Source organism: Oncorhynchus clarkii, chromosome 11 (genome assembly GCF_045791955.1).
Source record: "Oncorhynchus clarkii lewisi isolate Uvic-CL-2024 chromosome 11, UVic_Ocla_1.0, whole genome shotgun sequence".
Lineage (NCBI taxonomy): Eukaryota > Metazoa > Chordata > Actinopteri > Salmoniformes > Salmonidae > Oncorhynchus > Oncorhynchus clarkii.
The window spans coordinates 19822086-19839659 of record NC_092157.1 but is presented as its reverse complement, the minus strand read 5'-3'; the positions used below and the strand labels follow the sequence as shown (position 1 = coordinate 19839659).

The 17574-nt window shown below is 43.4% G+C and overlaps 1 protein-coding gene across 1 annotated transcript; it reads right to left on the bottom strand.

Annotated features, from left to right (window-relative positions):
- Positions 1-3346: 3346 nt before the first annotated feature.
- Positions 3347-14165, bottom strand: LOC139420336 (phosphatidylinositol-specific phospholipase C, X domain containing 2). Its single transcript, XM_071170322.1, has 7 exons — positions 13894-14165; positions 11933-12069; positions 11723-11842; positions 11400-11609; positions 7257-7367; positions 6905-7035; positions 3347-6177 (listed from the first exon to the last, which is right to left on the bottom strand). Exons 1-7 carry the CDS (start codon positions 13994-13996, stop codon positions 6039-6041), a joined length of 951 nt encoding a protein of 316 aa, XP_071026423.1. The 5' UTR covers positions 13997-14165; the 3' UTR covers positions 3347-6038.
- Positions 14166-17574: the final 3409 nt, after the last annotated feature.

The following is a 17574-nucleotide window of genomic DNA, read 5'->3' as shown; positions in this document are numbered from 1 at the left end:
ACGGTGACTAGCCTATTTCAGGGGGAAATAAAATATAATGACAATATAGTTCCTAATGTATCCTAACTCAGTTAGAGCTATGGTTAGAACGTTGAAATCCCTTAGCCTATACAGCTAAATGATTTTCATTCCCATAAAAAAAATCCATCTTCTATGTAACGGAAGCCTCAAGAGAGCGGCGGTAAAGGCTAATCGTTTCATCGCATACCTGCCGTCCGCAGGTGCGAAACGGAATTTGCCCTGCTAGGCACTGGAGCACGCCGACAGCACGCAAATCTCTGGTGTTTTTTGTCAATAGTCTGTACAAGACCCGCTCAATTTACGCACGCGCGTCCAGCTTCCCAGGTGGCTCGCGGTGGTGTGGCGCAAAGATTGTCTATTATATTGACAAGATATTTGAGGGACCGCTCTAACAATGGAAATACATGTTCTCAGAGATGGAAGGCAGGCGGGAGGAGGAGAGATCAGTTGGGACAATTCTAGCATATGAGTGGGCAGATACGAGTGTGACCAACATGCCATAGGGATAGAGAACTCATCTTTGTATCTGTGCCATTATAGCTATGTGACAGCATGGGACAGAGCCATTGAGGCTATCTCCATTTTAAAGTAGTACATTTTCTTCTTCTGCATTGACAGAACTCATAGGAATCCACGCAATGTCCATGCTAAAATGGGCTATCCATGATGAGTCCTCTATCTATTTATTTGACAACAGGCACAACTCTGATATAACGTTTTTTTTCTTCACGTGCGTCCAATTATATCAGTGCATTTGCAGCAACATAACCCTTACGAAATGTCTATTCAATCAAATAGCCTAATGTATCAAATGAGCAATTCCATTTTTTTTTTACCAGATTTGACACTCTCATTGATCTCCATACAAAACTCCTCACTTTGTGGGCTTATTTTCGTGAACTGATTTTGGGCGGGGTAAAACCTCTTGCTTCACCTCTTCCTCTCTGTGTGGCAGGAGAGGCTACCCAGGATCAGAGGGGGCTATCTGACACAGAGAGGACTCAGCATAAACAGGAAAATCCAACTGTCCCGCCCAATGGCATGAATGTACATTTGTAACCAATCACCCAATACATTTAAAGGTCATTGAATGAAAGGTCCCATCTGGTTTGTAATGGACAAATGGTTTAATTTTGGCAATGTCACAGGTCACCATGTATCCTACTCCTACAAAATATGCTCAATGTTAAGTGATTCTCCATGTAGGTCAAGAAGCCTTTTAGAGTTCAATTCCTGCAATTCAACACATTTTGCCATGGGGCGCAGAGAAGATATTGCAATTTTATAGCTAAATTCATGCAATTCAAACATTTTTGCCATGAAAAAGGTCCAGTTTTACAGGTTATTTCCTGCAATTCTACACATTCTGGCATGACTTATGCCATGTTAATATGATATCTGAGTGAGAACGACTAACGAAATGAATGGGGGCTCCCCTTGATTACTACACGTTTAGATAGCTGGCTAGACTAACTTACCAACCTATAAAATGTTAGCTGACATATGCTAATTGAGTGAGCGTCAGTGACTGACATAAGATAAACACTCCTGATGCCCAACCAATTGTCAAAATTGGACCTTGTGTATTCTACTATTCTAACTCTTAACATTAAGTTGAGACCCCAACTCTGTTCCTAATATATTACACTGAGTATACCAAACATTAGGAGCACCTTCCTAATATTGCGTTGACTCCAATGCTTCCCACAGTTGTGTCAAGTTGGCTAGATGTCCTTTCGGTGGTGGACCATTCTTGATACACACGGGAAACTGTTGAGTGTGAAAAACCCAGCAACGTTGCTGTTCTTGACACAAACCGGTGCGCCTGGCACCTACTACCATACCCTGTTCAAAGGCACTTACATGTTTTGTCTTGCCCATTCACCCTCTGAATGGCACACATACACAATCCATGTCTCAAGGCCTAAAAATATATTTTTAACCTGTCTCCTCCTCTTCATCTACACTGATTTAAGTGGATTTAACAAGTGACATCAATAAGGGATCATATCTTTCACCTTGAAAGAGCAAGGTGTTCTTAATGTTTTGTATACTCAGTGTATGTGTATATATACTGTACATAACTAAAGTATGTGGACACCTGATCGTCGAACATCTCATTCCAAAATCATGGTCATTAATATGGAGTTGGTTCCCCCTTTGCTGCTATAACAGCCTCCACTCTTCTGAGAAGGCTTTCCACTAGATGTTGGAACATTGCTGCAGGGACTTGCTTCCATTCAGACACAAGAGCAGTAGTGAGGTTGGGCGCTGATGTTGGGCTATTAGGCCTGGCTCGCAGTCGGCGTTCCAATTCATCCCAAAGGTGTTTGATGGGTTGAGGTCAGGGCTCTGTGCAGGCCAGTCAAGTTTTTCCACACCGATTTCGACATCCTATTTCTGTATGGACCTCGCTTTGTTCACAGGGGCATTGTTATGCTAAAACAGGAAAGGGAACTTGCAGAAAATGTTGCCACAAAGTTAGAAGCACAGAATCGTCTAGAATGTCATTGTATGTATGGTGTAGCGTTAAGATTTCCCTTCACTGGAACTAAGGGGCCTAGACCGGACCATGAAAAACAGCCCCAGACCATTATTCCTCCTCCACCAAACGTTACAGTTGTCACTATGCATTGGGGTAGGTAACAATCCCCTGGCATCCGCCAAACCCAGATTTGTCTGTGGACTGCCAGATGGTGAAGCGTGATTCCTCCCTCCAGAGAATGCATTTCCACTGCTCCAGAGTCCAATGGTGGCGAGCTTTACCCCACTCCAGCCGACACTTGGCATTGCACATGGTGATGATCTTAGGCTTGTGTGCGGCTGCTCGGCCATGGAAACCCATTTCATGAAGGACGCCGACAAACAGTTATTGTGTTGACGTTGCTTCCAGAGGCAGTTTGGAACTCGGTAGTGAGTGTTGCAACCGAGGACAGACGATTTTTATGCGCTACGTGCTTCAGCACTCAGCGGTCCTGTTCTGTAAGCTTATGTTGCCTACCACTTCGCGGCTGAGCTGAAAGTTGCTCTTAGACATTTCCACTTCACAATAACAGCAATTACAGTTGACCGGGGCAGCTCTAGCAGGGCAGAAATTTGACGAACTGACTTGTTTGAAAGGTGGCATCCTATGACGGTGCCACATTGAAAGTCACTGAGCTCTTCAGTAAGGCCATTCTACTGCCAGTGCTTGTCTATGGAGATTAAATGTCTGTGTGTTCGATTTTATACACCTGTCAGCAACAAATCCACTGATTTGAAGGGGTGTCCACATACTTTTGTATATATATATATATATATATATATATACATATATATATATTAAGGGGGGCCGGGTGCACCCTATCAACCAGGGGCCCTAAGCGACCGCATATGCCTAGAGCCAGCCCTGGTAGGTATACTCTACCAGAAATCAACAGACTTTGCATAACCTAGTTGTCCAGCCTTAACTACCAAGTCATCCTACTTGTCATTGAACGATAAACATACAATTGAGTTCCTGTAGTCCAGGTGGCTTTTTGATAACTGCTGTGTAAAGTAAAAAAACAAATAGCTTTATAAAATATGTTGCTTAATAATTATTGTCCATTCTTTGGTAGGTATAGCAAAGATTGGCCAGTGTTTGAGTTCTCCATGGGGGCCTCCTCCCATCTGGAGGAACTGAACTTTCACGATGACATCATCGTAGGGAAACACAGACCCTGGCGGCAGAGAGATGGCCATGGAATGTTGGACAGCATTCTACAGTGAATTTCACAATTCCCAAGTGATTCCGTGGAGTGGCAGGGAGGGTGGGCACTCCACAACATAGCTGTTATGACAGGGATGCCGTTCGGAATCAGGGGCTCTTTGCCTTGTAATTCCAGAAAAACACGTTATTCAGACAAATCTCAGTGTTTAGGTTAGGAAACACATTTCGGCTAAAGATTGTTGAGTGAAGTCTGTAACAAACTGTCAGTCAAAGAGAAGCCCAATGAGAGGGCTCTGCAGTAGTTACCCTTAGGCAAAGATCTAGAATCAGCTTGTCCTCTCCTAACTCCTAACTTGCTCTATTAGAGGGGAAACAGTTAAACTGACCACAGATCAGTGTCTGGGACAACTGCATACTGCTCCAGAGGGTTAGAGTGTGTACAATCCAGAGTGGTTTGGGAAGGTTCTGTGTGGTTTGGTGTGATTCCAAGCTGCATTTAACCAGTTCCATCTCAATATCTCTCCCTCCCTCCATTATCTCTTCTCTACACACAGTCACAGCATCATACTAGGCCATTACATTTGACACCTCTCATAATGAGTTAAATAAATCCTGACACACAGAGAGAGGCCCGGAGTCCCCTGATCGGGATGTGATTATCATCGCCTGCCCTGACATCCATAACCTACTACCAAGGCCCTACGTCAGAATGCTCTTGTACCCACTGAACGGAGGGTCCCTTTGGGGTCGAGAAACCCTGAGAGAGAGAGAGAGAGAGAGAGAGAGAGAGAGAGAGAGAGAGAAAGAAAGAAACCAGAACAAACAAATAACAGAGGAACGCGTCTGTCTTTCTTCGTCCATTTGAGACGCTCCACTCCCACAAGCCTCTGTGGTATGTGTAATGACTCTACAATTAGTGTGTGTGTGTGTGTGTGTGTGTGTGTGTGTGTGTGTGTGTGTGTGTGTGTGTGTGTGTGTGTGTGTGTGTGTGTGTGTGTGTGTGTGTGTGTGTGCATGTGCATGTGTGATACTGAGAGCAAGAGCGTCAACAATGCGGTTTGGCCTGAGAGAGAGACACATACACACACACACACACCAGTTGAGAAAAAGGGAAGGAACATCTACCCAGACTATCTGCATTGCCCCCCCCCCCTCCCCCTCCACACCACTGCCATTTTCTGTTGTCATCTATGCATAGTCACTTTAATTAACTCTACCTACATGTACATACTACCTCAACTAACCGGTGCCCCTGCACATTGACTCTGTACCGGCACCCCTCTGTATACATTGTTATTTTTTACTGCTGCTCTTCAATTACTTGTTACTTTTATCTCTTATTCTTATCTGTATTTTTTTAAACTGCACTGCTGGTTAGAGGCTTGTAAGTAAGCATTTCACTGTAAGGTGTATTGTTGTATTCGGCGCATGTGACTAATACAATTTGATTTGATTTGAAAAAGGGAGGGAGCTAAAATGAAAACATCTTTCCCAATAAGGGAGAATAAAACGAGATCCTCACTGCCTGCAGACAGCAGCTGTGCTGATACAATCTCTCCCTCTATTTCTCTCTCTCTCTCTCTTTTTCTCTCATATACACACTTTCTTTCCTCCTTGATTCTTATTCTTTCTTTTAGTGCCTCTCTATCGCTCTTCCCCATTCTGTCTGCCCTTGTCTGGGTCTCCACCTCTCTTCTCCTCCTCTCTCCCTCCCATCATTCCCCTCCAGGAGGACCACAGAAATGTACAGTTAGTCTGGGAGTTTTTCCTCTGTGTCAGTGTGATAATCAGTGGACTGCCACAAGCCACACACACACGCACACGCACACGCACACACACATCCAGACAGCTGTGTGTGAGTGGCTGTAGCCAGACTTTCATTGCTAGTTATAAATCAAGATAACATTGCTATGATCTATCTTGAATGTGTTATCATAATAACTGCATGTCAACACACAGCTGTAAACTGCTACCATTGAAATAGTGTTAAATCTGTGTGTGTGTGTGTGTGTGTTTAAGCAGTCTCAGCCCTTGTACATTGCTATACTTATAAGCGCAATATGTGAATCTCTGTGGTCATTTTCCTGACCATGATCAGTCAATACTGGTCATGTGAGCTTTAAGTGCATGAGATAGTCACGTGATGTATGTCTGAGTGTCCCATTATCACGTGTCCCCGAGTGTCTGGTCATGTGATCAGTGATGCAGCTGCCATGATGGGTAGAACGGAACCGTGAAAAGATCCAAGTGGGTTTCTTTTCGACTCATATCCAGTCTACTCATTCTGACTCTATGGTGGCGTTAGTCAGGTTTTCTTGCGGTCCTGTTAGTTGAGCAGGAGGTTGTTGAGGTTGATGACTGTGTTGGCGAAGTCAGTCAGTTCAACAAAGTCAGAGGTGATGATGTTAATCCCGTCAACACCGGGTTTCTGGGTCTCGACCCACGTTAATATGATGGGAAGATTCCTGAGAAGGGGAGAAGGACGGGAAGAGGGGGAGATGATAAGCGGAGGAAGAGAGAAAAGAAGGAGTGTAAGAGCTGTTGTGTCTGAGTCAGACTATAGTTATTGTATCCAAAGCATTGTTTAAGTTTGGAGCTCTCGCTGTTTTAGTTATGGGTGCATTTCAGCAAACACACACACACACACACACACACACACACAACGGCCAGGGTCGTATCAGTGATAGAGCCCTTAACCTTCCACTAAGCCCCTGCAGCCGTCAGGACAAAACCAGGAAGTGGGAATGTTTATCCTGTGATAATAAGCCATCTTGTTTCCGTGGATACGCAAAATTAGGCCATTTCCTCCCAGCCTGCCGTCTCCACTAAATATCCGCTTCAGAGTCGCTTCTAGACACTCATCTATGGTCAGATTTCTGTTGTCATCTCTTAATGGTTAATGTGAGGATTTATGGAGAGCAACCCGATCCTAGATCTGTACCTAAGGGCAACTACCTGGAGAGTCTAACTAACAATTACCCTTACAGTTTACCTTCCCCAAGTCCTACCTTTAAGTATTAGGGGGAGACGCCAAACTGACCTTAGATTAGTCTGTGTTTAGGGTCTTCACCCTACTGGGAGTCTGACCGACTGATAAGCTGACAAAACTGACTGTGTATACCGCCCTCTGCTGGCTGCTATCAGAATACATACTATACGCTCAGTACACACAGAAACACTAATAACACACACCTCTCAACTAGGTAGTTGCGTAGCCCCTTGACCAGGCCCTTGACAATGGTCTTGACTCTGGGGGTGAGGATGGCCTGAGTCACGTGGAAGGACCCCATCTTAGCCCTCTCACCTAGTGTTGTCTCCAGGAACTAGAATCATAATCGTAATCATTATCAACATCAGTTGGATTTATATAGAATTTTTATATGAGATTTATCCCCTTATCTCATCCACTACAAAATACACACACACACACACACACACACGCACGCACGCACGCACGCACGCACGCACGCACACACACACACACACACACACACACACACACACACACACACACACACACACACACACACACACACACACTGACCTGAAAGAGTTTGGTGGTGTCTGTAGTGTTAGCCCAAGGAGCTGGACACTTGTTGCCCGGCCATATCAATGGACAGCTCTCAGCTGACGGGTGGTGGTAGAATACTATGACCTGGGACACACAAGACTCAGACTCACTCTCAGAACATTTTGTTTTCACACCTTAACCCTTAATCTGTCTATCTGCTAATTCATAATTATGACTCACCTGTTGTACCGGTCTCGTCAACTGTCTGATTACTACACACCTGTCACCTGCCAGGTAATCTGGCTCTAGAATCGAGATTAGGGTCACAGAACATAGAAACTCACCTGACCACATCTCCAAATTAGATGTTTCTGATAAACACACACACACACACACACACACACACACACACACACACACACACACACACACACACACACACACACATACACACACACACACACACACACGCACACACACACACACACACACACACAAGAACAAAGGCAGAGAGTTCTGGTTTATGACCAATAACAAGTGGTGCGATGGGGAAACGTACAGGAATTTACAAGATTTTGCTCACCCAACTTGGAATATTTGGTCATCAAATGTTGTCCTTTTTACCTTCCGAGAGAGTTCTTAGGGATTATCACCATGGCTGTGTACATCCTTCCCCAAGCCGACACACGGCTGTGTACATCCCGCCCCCAAGCCGACACACGGCTGTGTACATCCTTCCCCAAGCCGACACACGGCTGTGTACATCCTTCCCAAAGCCGACACACGGCTGTGTACATCCTTCCCCAAGCCGGCACACGGCTGTGTACATCCCGCCCCCAAGACGACACACGGCTGTGTACATCCTTCCCCAAGCCGACACACGGCTGTGTACATCCTTCCCCAAGCCGACACACGGCTGTGTACATCCCGCCGCCAAGCCGACACACGGCTGTGTACATCCCGCCCCCAAACCAACACACGGCTGTGTACATCCCGCCCCCAAGCCGACACACGGCTGTGTACATCCCGCACCAAGCCGACACACGGCTGTGTACATCCCGCCCCAAGCTGACACCAAAAATGCACTCAAAGATCTTTATTGGACCCTGGACAAGCTGGAGACCGCGTACCTGCAGCGTTCATTGTTGCAGGGGACTTTAGCAAAAGTAATTTGAGAACCGTGCTCCCAAATTAATATAAACACATTGACTTTCCAACTCATGGAGATCCAACGCTGGACCACTGCTACACACCTTTTCGACACGGGTATAAGGCCATCTCCCGTCCTCCTTTCGGCAAATCTGACCATGACTCCATTTAGCTCCTTCCCGCCTATAAACAAAGACTCAAGGAAAGTTCCAGTGGTCAGGTCTGTACATGCTGGTCTGACCCATCAGAATCCAGGTTCCAACTGTTTTGATCACGTCGACTGGAATATGTTCTGGGTTATTTCTGGCGATAACATCAATGAATAAGCAGACCCAGTCACCAGATTCATAAAATGATGTGATATCCTCCCCACCCCCTCAACAGACATCTACCCTGGCCCCACCCCAATGGAAATTTGTGACCGATTGGCTCAATTCGGTCTTATGTAGCAAACTTTGTGTTTTTAACATTGGATATCATGTTATCATACACTATCATTGCATATCATACACTACAGTTGAGGAACAATGGGATAGTAATTATTTTGAATGTCCCTTGAAGGTTTTGGTACACATAAGCTCTTCTTTGTCTACATCCATTCAGCATCGTTCACACCCCCTTAAGCTTAGCCCCACCCATCTCTTTAAGGATTCACATGTGCGGCCATGTGCTAAACAGTGAGTATGGTAGTGTTTTAAACAACCCAAGACTAAAGGCTGGTTTATATTATGTCTATCGACATGTCTGTATACAGTTGTCGCAGTGACATCATGAACATTCTATTGTCATCCAACATCAAACTTGTTGTTGTCGTTATGAACAATTATAAACCCAAAAACGACAGCAGCCTGGTGGTCCAAAATAGCATAACTGGTGTATTTTAACAGCAATAAACCCACCCGTTTAAAAATATGTCAATCTAGCGAACCAGGCAACTAAAAACAACTTTCTAAACAATGTTTTGGTTAGTTTCTAGTTTGCTAGCTAGCTAGATAACGTTAAGTTAGCTGGCCAGCCAGTTCAAATAATGACCACATCATATCGCTGACAACTCCTTAACTTTAGCTCATTTGTATTCATTATTACAGGAAAATAAACATACAACAAGATCATTATTTACAAGTTAATGGAAAGCTAATTACAGAAAATAGCTTATGGTTGTGAGTGTGACGAAATAAAAGCAGGCATTCTACCAGATAATTTTTGAACTTGGACACTGTCTCATTGACCTAACTTTATATCCTCATAACGTAACTACACTGCATGAATCTACAGGTAGCTAAAGCTAACCAACTACACTGAACAAAAATATAAACTCAAAATGTAAAGAGCTGCATTAAAAGATCCCAGAAATGTTCCATACTCATAAAAAGCGTATTTCTCTCAATTTTTGTGCACAAATTTGTTTACATCACCGTTAGTGAACATTTTATCCTTTGTCAAGATAATCCATCCACCTGACAGGTGTGGCATATCAAGAAGCTGATTAAACAGCATGATTATTATACAGGTGCACCTTGTGATGGGGACAGTAAAAGGCCACTCTAAAATGTGTTGTTTTGTCACGCAACACAATGCCACAGATGTCTCAAGTTTTGAGGGAGCGTGCAATTGGCATGCTGACTGCAGGAATGTCCACCAGAGCTGTTGCCAGATAATTTTATGTTAATTTCTCGAACATAAGCCGCCTCCAACGTCATTTTAGAGAATTTGGCAGGACGTCCAACCTCAGACCGCGTCAGCTCAGGACCTCCACATCTGGTTTCTTCACCTGTATAGGCTCAATGTTAGCTAGCTAGCTAAAAGTACACTTTAACTTGCAATAAAAACAACTTTCTGACAAAATATGAAACGTATAATATCTGCAAATGTAGCTAGCTACACTCTCTTACCCGTATACAAGGATGAATGCTTCTCCCTCTGTCACAGATGCCATGGTTGCCCATAGTTTGAAGATGGAATCCGGAGACAGGTGTTTTGTATATTAGCCTTATTTGTTCTCAACTCAATTCTCACTTGCAATCACGCCTGAATTTTCTCAGTCTCCTTAGCTATCATACTCGGCTTCCACTGGGCATTCCACTAACTTCAAAGCTCGATCCTCCAGAAAGTGGAGAGCCTTAGCAACACTTTTGCAGTTCTTCGTGATATCTTTCAAAAACGCCACGTTAGAAAAGATTACCTACACATACTGCAGCTATTGTTGTAGACTAAAGCGTGCTACATGGCAGACTAATCCAAACTCCTCTCTCGGCATGTCCACCCCATCCATTATCTCACCCAATCATGGCTAGCGGGAAGGTTCCTGTCTTTTTCTGTGGCTAAACAAACTAGGCTCATTATTTAACAATTGTATTCGTATTTACAGATGGCATACAATTTTGTTATTAAAGCACATGAAAGTGCACATGTTCCAGAAGGCCTTTCTGCCAAAACACACATTTGAATAAAACTTAATTACGTTCAAATGCCTCTCCTGTGAAGTAGTGACGTGTGACATACACCTAGTTTCTTGAAACAAGTCACATTTATCATGCTGAATAGCCACCACTGCTCCTACTCCCCCCCCCCCCCCCCCCCACACACACACACACACACACTCACACAGACACACACACAGAGGGATACAAATACCAGCACTATTCTTTCCCAAGCACTCTCAAACACAAGTGCAAACACACACACCAACTGCCTCCTGACTTAATCTTCTGTCATCCATTAAGACTTACTGGCCGCTTACAGACCGAAATAGCTGTGTGTGTGTGTGAGAAAGAGAGCAAGAGAGACAAAGAGAATCAATGTCTGTGAGATGAGATCCCTGATTGACAGGTTGAAATAGCTGCAGCAGCATTTAGTAAGCAATCCACTTTAGCTTCTACTGAAATCCTGACTCCACTATTACTCTAAGGTGTCACACACACTCAACTTATAGAGGACTGGGTCTTACTATCAGAGGTTCAACTATATCTGTAAGTGGAGGATGTGGAGGAGTGTTCACACTTTCTGACCTCACCCTGTCTGTCTCACCTGGTACTTGTTCTCCCAGAGATAGTCCAGGGTGATCTCCTCAACAACGCCGATCTTGCAGAGTTTAGGTCCGAACACTTCCTGGAGCATGTTGATGAGGTAGGTGTGATGCTCCATCCCCATGGCGTAGTGATGGTTAAAGTCCAGGAACACCATCTCCTTACCATGGGCGTCCAGGAAAGAGTTAATGTCCGACAGACCGTCACGCACCTGAGAGAGAGTGAGAGAAGTCAATAGTAGGAGGAGACGTTTACGCTAGGTTTTTGTGTAATAACATGTTTATTGATCTTCTAGGTGTCTGGCTATGGGGTCAGTACATCCACCTTGTGTCCAAACAGGCCATGGATGAAGTAGATCTCAGTACCAGACTCTCCAGGTTTGGATGACACACGCAGGTCAAAGTAACGAATCCCTGCATCCAGCTGCTCCTTAAACGTCAGGTTCTGGTGATAAAAGTCATATGCTGACAAGACTGAGGATCCCATCTTTTCAATAGAGTATTGGTTAATCATCTGAACCAGTTGAACCCTCACCTGTGTCATGGACCACTTCTTCATGACTTTCTTGGAAACGAAACGGAAGGCTGTGGCCAGGTATTTGACTATGGCCTTCTGGTCAGGGCCCACCGGGGCCTTCACATCTACCCAGAAACTAAACGAGTCATGGGACCCTGAGAGAGAGGGATGAGGGGAGATTGGGAGAAGGGGGGAGAGAGGAATGAGGAGGGTTGAGAGGGATGAGGAGGGGAGAGAATAACGAGGAGGGGAGAGAGGGAGAAGGAGTGGAGAGAGGGAGGAGAGGGAGGAGGGGGAGAGGGAGGAAGATGGGAGAGAAGGATGAGGAGGGGAGAGAGGGAGGAGGAGGGGAGAGAGGGAGGAAGATGGGAGAGGGAAGAGGGGAGGAGAGGGAGGAGGGGGAGGGAGAGAGAGGAAGATGGGAGAGAAGGATGAGGAGGGGAGAGATGGAGGAGGAGGGGAGAGAGGGAGGAAGAGGGGAAAAGACAGATCAAGTGAGATAGAGAAAGATATGCCTTTTCAGTCTGGAAAAGGAAGTCCTTCTGCCGATCCTGTGAGTGGGCTAACCATCTACTTTTGTGCATTCTCTCTCCCTCTCTGTTTCTCTCTCCATCAAACACACAAACTCAGGTCTCATGCAGGTAGTACAGATTAACACCAAGAACCCTCTCTGAATCCATTAGGCTAGCCTCACTACATTGTAAACAAAACAAACACATGCATGCCACATCAGTCTCACATACACGTCACACAGAAAATCAGTCACACCCCAGTTCCCCAGACCCACAGGTGCTGCATCACTGTTTTTCTCTCTAGCCCAACAGTAGCCTACGCTGTTCTCAGACAGAGAAGGTGCAACTTAATTTAGCTAAAGTGTGGCTTTGCTGTTAAAACCATATAACCCCAGATAGACTTTACCAGTGGGAGGTCATAAACCAAGTCAGAGCCAACAGTCATCATTATACGCCTCATGTCGACCGACATATGACACCCCTACAACACACACACACACACACACACATGTAAAGTGCCGTCAGAAATTATTCACACCACATGACTTTTTCTACATTTTTATGTGTTACATCCTGATTTAAAATGGATCAAATTGAGATGTCTGTGTCTCTGGCCTACACACAATACCCCATAATGTCAAAGTGGAATGATGTTTTTTGAAATTTTTACAAATTAATAAAAAATGAAAAACGTTAATGTTTTGAGTCAATAAGTATTCAACACCGTTGTTATTGGCAAGCCTAAATAGGTTCAGGAGTAAAAAGATGCTTAACAAGTCGCATAATAAAATGGCATGGACTCACTCTGTGTGCAATAATAGTGTTTAACATGATTTTCAAGGTCCCTCAGTCAAGTAGTGAATTTAAAACACAGATTATACCACAAAGACCAGCCAAAATCCTAGAGGAAAACCTGGTTCAGTCTACTTTCCAACAGACACTGGGAGACAAATTCACCTTTCAGCAGGACAATAACCGAAAACATGAGGTTATGTTACACTGGAGTTGCTTACCAAGACGACATTGAATGTTCCTGAGCGGCCTAGTTACAGTTTTGAAAATCTATGGCAAGACTGTCTAGCACTGATTAACAACCAATTTGACAGAGCTTGAAGAATTTAAAAAATAATAAAATACTGTACAATCCAGGTGTGCAAAGCTCTTAGAGATTTACCCAGAAAGACTCACAGCTGTAATCGCTGCCAAAGGTGATTCTAACATGTATTGACTCAGGGGGTTGAATAAACCCAATCAAGATATTTTTGTTTGCTTGTTTTTTTACAAATGTTAGAATTTTCTTCCAGTATTTTGTGTAGATCATCGACAAAAAATGACAATTACATCCATTTTAATTCCACTATGTAACACAACAAAATGTGGAAAAAGTCAAGGGGTGAATACTTTCTGAAGGCACTGTAAATAACAGATACGGTTAATTGTTTACATAACACACACGCGCGCGCTTACCGGGCACTGCAAGGTGCTTCAGGGGCATAGCTGTGAGCACGGGGGAGAGTGAGCTCATCCAGTTGGCGTTTGAGGCACCAATACCCGTGGGCCGCGTCTTCATGGCGCCTCTCTGATCTCACCCCCCCCCCCCCCCTTAAAAACGTTAACCGTCAAATCCGGTATACCTGCTGCCGGTGTAATGCCAGTATCCTCGCCACCCCCATGAGACTCACAGTAAAATAAATCATCCTGAGGTGAGGAGCAATGCCTCCTCGAGCCACCTGTGTATCTACCTGGCTCTTTACCAGTGGTGTGGAGCCCACCAGGCAGCCGAAGTGCCTCCAACGGGCTAATGATGTTGACTAATCTTCTTAGACCGAAATTACACTCGTTATCCCCCCTCCCTTCTTCCCTCACTCCCTGCGTGCAGGTTTAAACCAGCAGGGCTTCCCTCGATGCGTGCTGTGCATTAGCCTACTCAGGCTCACCCTACTCACCACCGGAAACAGTGACAGATGGACAACGGCTTGGTCGGGGGTCTCTGTCCATCCTGGGGCAAAATCTTAAATGGCCATAAAAATGCTTGAGTGACCATCCATCATTAAAGTGACAAAATTTCACTGCAGAATATACTGTATGTGACTGGAGAGAGTAGGAGAGAGGTGGCACTAGGAGTGGGCCTAATCGCCTACACAAGTGACCTTGTGGTTCCATGGCAAGCACAAAGGCCTGCCTGTACAAATGGTCCACAGCATAGTGCACATAGTCTACTATGAAGTTTCATGTATCACTGCTAAATATTTTAGCATAGAACAGGGGTCAGCAACAGGCGGACCACTGGCAAAAAACAGCCCGCAAGTTATATTTATTTTGCCCCCCAAGTTAAAAATGTTTTTAGAAAAGGGATGTTCGTTTTAGGAGAAAAACAAGTTTTAAATAAAAAAATAACCAGGAAACAGCTAAACAAAATAATTTTGGAAATCTGTTCCCAAGTATTCCCACCAACAACAAAACAAGGGACATATCCCACTGGGAACAGACGTCAGTTCAAAGTCTAGTTTTTATTTATATTTGGTTATGCTGTCAACTAATGTGAATTCAGTTTGAAATCAACATTTAGGTTCAAAGTTGGGTGACAAAAGGTTCCCTTACATTGATGACTTTTTTCAAATTGAATCAGTGTTCCATGTTGATTCAATGTCATCAATGAATTGGAAACAACGTTAATTCACCCAGTTTTTGCCCGGTGGGATGTGATTGTGTCTCAATGTAATCAAGGTATGAAATGATTGTGTATTTGAAAATAATCTCATTTTGGGCTCAGTTGTGAACTTACTTAGGTAAATTTAGATGTGGATGTGCATGAGGAACAGGCAGCCAGAGTTCTACTGCACATTAGGCCTAATGTAATAAACTTGAAAGATATTGGAAGGTTATATTAAGACATTGGTATATATCATATTGTTGTCCAAAGGTACATCTGTCAGCACCGCATGCCAGACGGACCTGACCAACACTGCCATTACTGAAATGGAGGAAGAACTTATTTCTGTAGCATGGGGTGGCAGAGTAAGTGACAAACAGCTGACAGAACAGACTGAGTGGCTTACTTGACAATCTCGAGTCAGGGGACGTTGTTATGGCAGACTGCAGGTTTAATATAGAGGACAGTGTAGGGTTCTACTGTGCCACCATAAAGCTCTGTGCACTTCATTTACACTAGGCAAGAAACAGTTGTCTGCTTTAGAAATAGAAAATACTAGGAAGAGTTAGTCAGTGTTAAAATATCAGGTGCCAAGGAGCAATGTACCTCACCATGAAGCCATGAGTACCTTACCAAGAAGCCATGAGTACCTTACCAAGAAACCATGAGTACCTTACCAAGAAGCCATGAGTACCTTACCAAGAAGCCATGAGTACCTTACCAAGAAACCATGAGTACCTTACCAAGAAACCTGGAGAATCAGTTGTACTGATTGAAAAAACTGGGGTCATATGTTGTGCGCTCAATAATCTCTCAGACTCCATTGTCCCTTTGCCCCCCCCCCCTTCCCCCAGAAAAAGACAGCTATTCAAGAAATGACAATGTCCAGAACACTGTTATAGTTCTCAAATAAAAAGGTTTATTGTAGCTCATACAGGAGCAACACATTCATCCCCCCCCACACACACACACACACACTAAATCACACATTGAAACTTGAGAACGTAGTTAATTCATTCATAATTTGATTAATCAATTTCATGTTTGTGATTCGATGACAAATTGTATGTATTAAGTTGTTGTTCATTGTTGTCAGTAGGTGAATCTGTCAGCATTGCATACCGGGCTCCATAGATGGACCAGAGCTCAATTTAATTGTTCCCGGACAACGTTTTTTGTCAGAATGTATTGCTTAAAAAATCTTGGCTTTTGCAACTGCCTCTCTCAAAATGTATTTTTTATTCCAAACAACAAAATCGCAGTAATGTGTGTAATATGTGTAATATTAAGCTGCTCCTGAACTTGATAGTAGTAGGCATGGTCTCTACGCAGCTGGAGCTCTCCGATTCTATGAGACAGAACTCTTTCTTTCCAACTCTCTGAACAAAGATGTCCTCCTGGTGGCAGTAAGGACACTGGAATAAGATGTCGATTTTGAGATAATTAGATGAATTGATTGCTTTATTGTTGGTTGACTTATTGATTGTTTGGTTGGTGGAATGATTGATTGAATATAATTGGGTAATTGATTATTAAATACAATATGGTGCATTCGATGGATGACTAGAAGGTAGGATAGGATGAACTTTAAAAGTCCCAAAGGGAGAACAAAAAAATCTTAGACACATTACTACTGTATACAAAATAGACCCTGTACATTACAATGATTGATTGAACCAACAATGATTAAACAGTATTGATCTATTGATTGAATGATTGTTTTATTGATTGAATAGTTGATTTGTTGGTTGATTGACTGATTTAAGCTATTCTCTTAAAATGCCAATCTACAGTTGCTACATACATTTTTTGACAAATATAAATTCATATTATGTACCCCTTAGGGTTGAATTGCAGGAAACCAGTTACTGACATTTACCGGGATTTACCTCCAAAAATCACTCCCTTTTCCCAGGATAAATTACTGCGACAAACCGGTAAATTATAATAAACTATTTATATGAACAGCATGCTGCGAAATGGAACTGTTAAATGATATGTGATGTCTAAATCTGTCTTCTCTACAGCCTCTGCATGATGAATCAACGCTCAGAGTGGGGACATACAACCCATCTCAGCATGGAGCGCAGTTCACAATGCATGTAGACCTATAGTATCATCACATCATGGTAACTTGATTTAATCAATTTTACAACAAAGCTGTAATGTAACAAAATGTGGTAAAAGTCAAGGGGTTTGAATACTTTCTAAATGCACTATATATACTATATATGAATACTAATTATACAAATATATAATTCAAAATTAAAATCAAATTTGTTAGCCTATACTTGGAACTTTGTAGGCAGCATGTGCTGCACCAAAATCGCATGTTCTCTTCTGCTTTTTCATGTTTTGAACAATGTGTATAGTTCCAGTCTATATAATACAATACAGTACAGTAATACAGTTCACACTCAAAAAGATTAGCCTACTTGAGCTAGTTTCATTTAGTTACCCAAGAGAGCATATAGCTGCCCAAATCTGTGGGTTTT

Excerpts from the sequence above, each read along its gene's own strand:
- LOC139420336 (XM_071170322.1), bottom strand. The coding sequence starts at position 13,996 with ATGAAGACGCGGCCCACGGGTATTGGTGCCTCAAACGCCAACTGGATG. Across the intron at positions 12,070-13,893 it reads GAAGCACCTTGCAGTGCCCG|GGTCCCATGACTCGTTTAGT; the intron begins GTAAGCGCGCGC and ends CCTCTCTCTCAG. Across the intron at positions 7,036-7,256 it reads ACACCACCAAACTCTTTCAG|TTCCTGGAGACAACACTAGG; the intron begins GTCAGTGTGTGT and ends TTATGATTCTAG.